The following is a 6,358-nucleotide window of genomic DNA, read 5'->3' on the forward strand; positions in this document are numbered from 1 at the left end:
TATGAACACATTAATGGTAAAAGTTGAATTTTCTCCCTTCATTGTTCCAATAGAAGGAGACTAAATGGTATCTCTCAACACAATCTCTAAACATTATCCTCCAAAATTCTAGTTTAATAAATACATAACTAACTAGTAACGCAAGCGGTTCTGAACGGGTTCGAGCTCGAAAAATGGCCGACTTCCTGTTGGTTGAAAGGCGTGTCTTTAAACGTGTACAGGGAAGTTACCTTGACTCACATATCAAGTTTCGTGCAGATTGGACAATGTTAGACTTTACTTTACTTTACTGTTTCGGGAATTCTACTTCCTGTAGGGTGGTCATCTTTTACAGACATGTTCAGGACGAGTCTGAGTTCTCACATATCACGTTTCAAGTGAATACAACAATCCCTGTTAGAGCACGATCAAGAAGTGTAAATGTAATTCTGTCTGCCGTTACGAGGGGGCGCTGTTTGTGAAATTGAATATTTTCATATACGTCTTCAGGGCCGGACTATCATTAATCCTAGCAGGTTTGGTTCAGATCGGACCAGGATTGGCAAAGTTGTAACATTTTGTTTTTTGTAGTATATTCTGCCACCACGAGGAGGCGTTGTTGTAAAAATGTACCATTTTCAGCAACATAGTCGTCTTCAGCAACTACCCATCATCAATCATAGGAAGTTTGGTTGGGATCGGACCTTCCATTGCAAAGTTATAAGAGTTTTGTTGTCGTTGCGAAAAATTTGAATTTGCGCCAACTTTGGCGCCCCCTATCTCGTACACCATGCGACGTTTTAAAAAGCAGCAGCTTGAGCTCATCAACTTGTCCAAAGTGAAATCACCGAGTTTGAAGGTGATCGCCCCAAAGCTGTAGGAGTTGTTAGTTCAAATACCAAATGTCATATTGTCTGCCGTCACCAGGGGGCGCTGTTTTCAAAATTGAATATTTTCATACTGACGTCTTCTGGGCTGGACTATCATCAATCCTAGCAAGTTTGGTTCAGATTGGTGCTTCGGCAGATTGCTGTTGCTGTTGTTCGCTGTAGAAAGTATATATATGACTTTTAGTCTTCAAAAAATTATTTCCGGCAGACTGTATACTGATTGTCTTGTCGGTTATATTATTTATTTATTTGTTTATTTACTTTATTCATATCATCATGTGGGGCTGTCGTTTTAAATATTTAGCTTTAATTCATAATTTCTATGTGAAGCACGTTGTAACATGGGTTTAGAAAAGTACGCCATAAATATTTGTTGTTCTTGCAGTTGTTGGTAGACTGTTATTGTATAAAATGTGGCACTGTTTGTATTTTTAGAGTACATTAGAGACAAGTAAAAAAAAAAAAAAAAGACATGTCAGGAACCAACTTGGGGGAGGCTAAAACGTCGGGGGAATCTATTTTGCGACGTAACAAATGCTCTTCCGGTGCACATGTTAGTGCTACAAATATAACGTGATTTGCATGAAGATACTTGAGCTTCGTGTGTTTATTTGTATTCTACTTCGAAACGTAGCGGCGTGTCGGGTTTTAACATGAAGCTTCTAACGCACAACATGTTGATGTCTCACGTGAAGGGAGTCACTAAAGGATACCCGCTGCTCATCAAGGTAAAGTGCTCACACCTGGTTAGCATTTCTGCTAACACCGCTAAGAGACCGGAGACTTAACTGTGCCTCAAGTTTACAAAGAAACATAGTTTGGAAGCTTCCAGAGACACTAGTTAGATAATACGGGGACGGAGTGTGTATCTTTTGCTTGTGTTGCTAGGGGTGGGAATCGCCTCGTCAAATCAATGCTAGTGTTTTCCTGATAGTCTTGTAGCGGATACGATCTAAAGCTCAAAAACAAACGATTGGGGGAGTGTGTCATGAAGGCACCTCTTTCTCTGTCTGTTTAGTTTTTATTCTTGTAGTTTCCCCGGTAGGAGAGGGACAAACCTTTAGACTGGGCTATGGAACTTCACATGTTTATGAGGATTCTTACTCCATTTGATATCTTGTTTTGTTTGTGAAGGCAACTGAGGTGAAGGTGAATGAGGTGGAGTTCAACCCCCAGTTTGTGAGTAGGATGATTCCCAAAGTGGAATGGAGCGCTCTGGTCAAGGCTGCAGAGGAGGTGAGTCTGACTGTACCGATGTATCCAGCACTGATGGAATATGAGCCCTTTCAGATCCAGACTTTACCTTGTGTAAACAGCCTTTGCTAAGGGACGTCTTTGAATAAACCACAACCACACACCGGTTTTGTTTTGAATGTGTTACATCAAAAAGTAATCAATCAAGCGGCTCTGTCGTGGACAAAAGCCAAGCTAAAATGTGTTTGTGAGAACAGCACCAAAAAAAAAAAAATAGTAATCACTACTCATTTTTTTCAGATCACACTGAGCACTTTTTCCATCACAGATTTCCCAAACAATTTCAAAAATCTCAGCCCGTCACATCCATTTAAGAGGCTGTTATTCATCAGTGATGTTGCAATATTTCACTTTGTAAGTGTGTCTTTTCTCCTCAGCTTGGTCATCGTCAAGACTTGCCTGCTGAGCTTCTGGCAGACTACGAGAAAAATGAAGAGTTCCTGAAGAAAGTGCACAAAGTGCTGTTGGAGGTAAAAGCTCAGTCATCCCTGTTCACACTCTCTAACACAGGTGTTTCAAACCTTTTTTTCTCACTGCAGATGTTTTTGACACTGATTAATGACCAGCTTCATACTAAATAATCTGTCTTTTCCTCCACTGCCTTCTTCAGCACAGTGATTCTTTTTTTCTGGCACATCAGTCACCTTAGGGTCACTGGAATAGTGTAGTAGGGATGCGGTATATAATTGGCAAATATCGATATTGGCTTTAAGGCAGAACTACTGTACACAGTATTTTTACCCTAATTTTACAGCTTTGGAGTCATTGTGACTGTCTGTTTAGAGGAAAACCAGCTTTGCTAGATCAGGCTGCCAGGAGGTCCATTGAAGTCTAGGGTCACCACACTACACTGAGCTAGGTACCGACTATAAGATCAAGGCAGTGATGGCGTTATTTTAGATGTTCATCATGTCAGAGCGGGCAAAAAAGAAGCAACAGTGAGGATGAAGTGGTAGACACTGATGGGATGAATGGATAGATGTATATGGAGGCATCCTAAAAACGTGTACTCTGAAACTGAAATAACCAAAAATATTGGCAAACATACAAAGATCCCCCAAGTGAGAGGAGAGCAGTGAAATGCTCGCTGCATCACAGCCGAGCATGAACATAGCGGCGAGTCACAGAGGTGACGAGAGAGATATGCTGTTCTGACAACACAGCGCGCGGTGCCCCACCAATCTGGTAACCAAACCTACCCCCTTGATAATGTTGCCAGACTCTTGCAATAACAATCCGGGCCATTTTTTATTGGCGAAAACAAGCACTTTTTATGGCGATAACTCAGAATGGCACTGTTGCCCAGTAATATTACACCGCAGCCGTTGCTGCCTGCCATGGCTGCCGCCCAAGGCAATCTACTAGACCAATTATCAAGCTTTTTTGTAAGTACTATTCACATGCTCGCCCATATTTATAAACATAGGGCTCAGGTCGAAAAATACCGGAATGGCCCTTTAGAGTAAATTTTTCCATTCAGTCCCTGATCATCATCAGCAGCAGAGGTGTTCATGTACTTGATTGTGTTGTGTATTTTTACAATGGTGAACTCACACCTTCTGCCCGTTTGTGACTGTGCGACAGGTGGAGGTGATCGAAGGCTGTCTGCAGTGTCCCGAGTCTGGACGAGAGTTCCCCATCACCAAAGGAATCCCCAACATGCTGCTGAACGAGGACGAGGTGTAAACACAAGCACAACAATTCTCATTATACAACCTCACCCCTAACTGTCATTCCAATGGGATTGTGGGTGTTCAGAGAGAGAGGAGAGCGGTTGGACTCTGGTTTGAGTTGGAGCCATGAAGAAAAAAAAAAAACTGTTTGGTTCATTGTTATGATGACATCTTAAGTGGGTGATGCTGCCAATAGAAGGGAAACCATCTGAAGAGTAACAAATGGAAAAGTTCCCTGAGAGTGTAACCCCCAGTGGTTTTATCTGTATTTATTTTTGTAACTGTTCAGGCTCTTTCTTTTTTCAATAAAACTGTCCTTATTTGCACAGGCAAAAAAAATCTTTTTTAGGTTTTTGTGGAAAATATGGATTTAGTTATATTACAGACACACACAGATGTATAACCCCACTTGCGTCTGCTGAGCTTCTGAACCCCAGCTCGCCCTCTCTCTGGGTTTAGGAAAGTGCTGAGAGCTGGATGACGTGGCAGTGGCTTCTCTATATTTGGCTGTGAGTTAAAAGGCAGAAAAAGCAGGCGAGCTAGAAGTTGTTTTTTAAGGAAGTCTTTCTTTTTCTTTTTTTATTCCTCTTTTAAGCCACGCATAACACACACACACACACAACCCCACCCCACCTGGGTGGGCCCCTGCAATCCAACATATACCCTGCAGTGTGTTTAGCCCTTTCAAGGGTTTTTTCTAAAGAAAAAATTGAGGTCCACAAAGACAAATTGCCTTTCCAATAATTTCTGGTTGTTTTGACATGATAGAGCATCATCAAGTCTAAACGGGAGCCTGTTTGTTTGCAGGCAGTGTTATCATTTTTAGAAACCCTGCCAGGGCAGATGATGAAGGAGGGGGTTTGCTCTGACCAGAAGCCTCAAGGCAGCCTGAGTCTCTCCTACCTTTTCCCTTCTACTTACAGCAATTACAGGCCTGCACCCGCAACTATAATAACGGTATAATGGGATGGCAGCAGAGCAGCAATAAAAGCCACCCCTGACAGATTAACAGTCCTTTCCAAGTCCTGAACTGTAATTAACAATGAGACCGAAGAGGAGCGGAGGAAAGAAAAGAGCCACATTGAAAGCTTGAAAGGATAAAGAAACATAGGGATGGGCTCTGTGTGAAGAGATTTAATAGAATTAGGATAAACCTTGAACTGTCAGCAAGAATGAGTTTAAGCTGGAAATCAGACAACCTGAACAAAACTGCCTTTTGAGATTGTAGTGAATAGTTAATGCATCACATTTCTCCAATGTTTAGTTTACCATTGTCTGCAAAACATCATAAGCAGAACTGTAACGATGTATAGTACATCAGTCTGAGGGACTAGTTTAAAAAGCTGCACTGGCTCAGGTTTCTGAACACAGGAACTGTCATGTGACCACAGGGGGCACTGTATTCACTACCTTTACATGAGTGTAGAAAAGAATGAATCATTGTGCAAGTCCAACTTGTTTTTTTACTATATGGTACTATATGTTATTCGAACTGACATCGAGTCTGAACTAACACACCCACATATTGTATTTGGGACTCGAGCTACTAGTAGATGTTTACATTGAGCCAGATGGGAGTGGGACCCAAGCTGCCCTGGGTGCCCTGCACATGTTACAGTTCCCACCCCCAGCTAATATTCAGGAATATTAGAAGAGGCTGCTATAGTATAAAAATAGTACTGTAAGCTCAAAGCTCTGTTGTTTTACGGTTGAAAAAACACAAACTTGCCGAACAAGGCACCAGTAAACCAAAAGCTCCTGTGCTCCAGTCATCAGACTGTATAAATAAAGTAAAAGTAGTTTTCTGGCTTGGCCAACCACGTAGTAAGTGAATACTGAATAGCCACTGGGGGGCAATTCCACCGGCCAGCCTACGTCTCAATTGAACGTTTCCCTGAGAAGTAAATGGTTTCAACTGTTAGTTTCAGGTCTTCTCAGTGCCATCGCTAAATACGCCAGACTCCTCTGTTAAATATTGGGGTTTTAAATCTTTTTAATCTACAGTTCGCCATTGTTTCGCAAATGGAAAAGCAAGAAAACCAAGTCGAGCTGAGTCGTGCTAGAACTCTAAACTGAAAAAAACACCATTAGTCCCAGTGGTTTTTTTCTGGTGGTTTAGAAACTTTAGTTTCCAGGAAAGGCTGTCTAATGGCAAGATGAAGTGGCAAACACATTCTTAAAATGTGTTGGTTACCGTAAACAACCAAACCAAAAAACCTCAACTATCACTTTAAAACTGACTTTAATCATAATAAGAGAGTGTACGGAAGAGTCTTCTCATTGTTTCCTCTGTAAAACAATGAAGAAATATGTTTGTGAAATGGAGAAGTAACCCTTTAAACCCTACGTTTACCTGCAGAGGCGGGTGATGCAGACATTTTTGTGGAGGGAAGAGAAAAAATGTGTGTGTGTGTGTGAGAGAGAGAAGTAGATGGCTCATGCCTACATAATCACACACTCCCCTCCCTTTGGTGGCAATCGGCCCCACCACCACCACCACCTCCTCCTCCTCCTCCTCCACTCTCTACATCCAGTCCCTCCTTCCCAGACTCCCTCTGTCTG

General features: G+C 41.9%; 1 protein-coding gene across 1 annotated transcript; it reads left to right on the top strand.

Moving 5' to 3' along the window:
• The first annotated feature begins 1,390 nt into the window (after positions 1-1,390).
• Positions 1,391-4,135, top strand: trmt112 (tRNA methyltransferase activator subunit 11-2). The gene is made up of 4 exons (XM_058650091.1): positions 1,391-1,597; positions 2,004-2,105; positions 2,501-2,593; positions 3,708-4,135. The coding sequence occupies exons 1-4, from the start codon at positions 1,523-1,525 to the stop codon at positions 3,807-3,809; spliced, it is 372 nt and encodes a 123-aa protein (XP_058506074.1). The 5' UTR covers positions 1,391-1,522; the 3' UTR covers positions 3,810-4,135.
• The last annotated feature ends 2,223 nt before the right edge of the window (positions 4,136-6,358 follow it).

The sequence above is a fragment of the Solea solea genome, chromosome 14, assembly GCF_958295425.1.
Source record: "Solea solea chromosome 14, fSolSol10.1, whole genome shotgun sequence".
NCBI classification, from domain to species: domain Eukaryota; kingdom Metazoa; phylum Chordata; class Actinopteri; order Pleuronectiformes; family Soleidae; genus Solea; species Solea solea.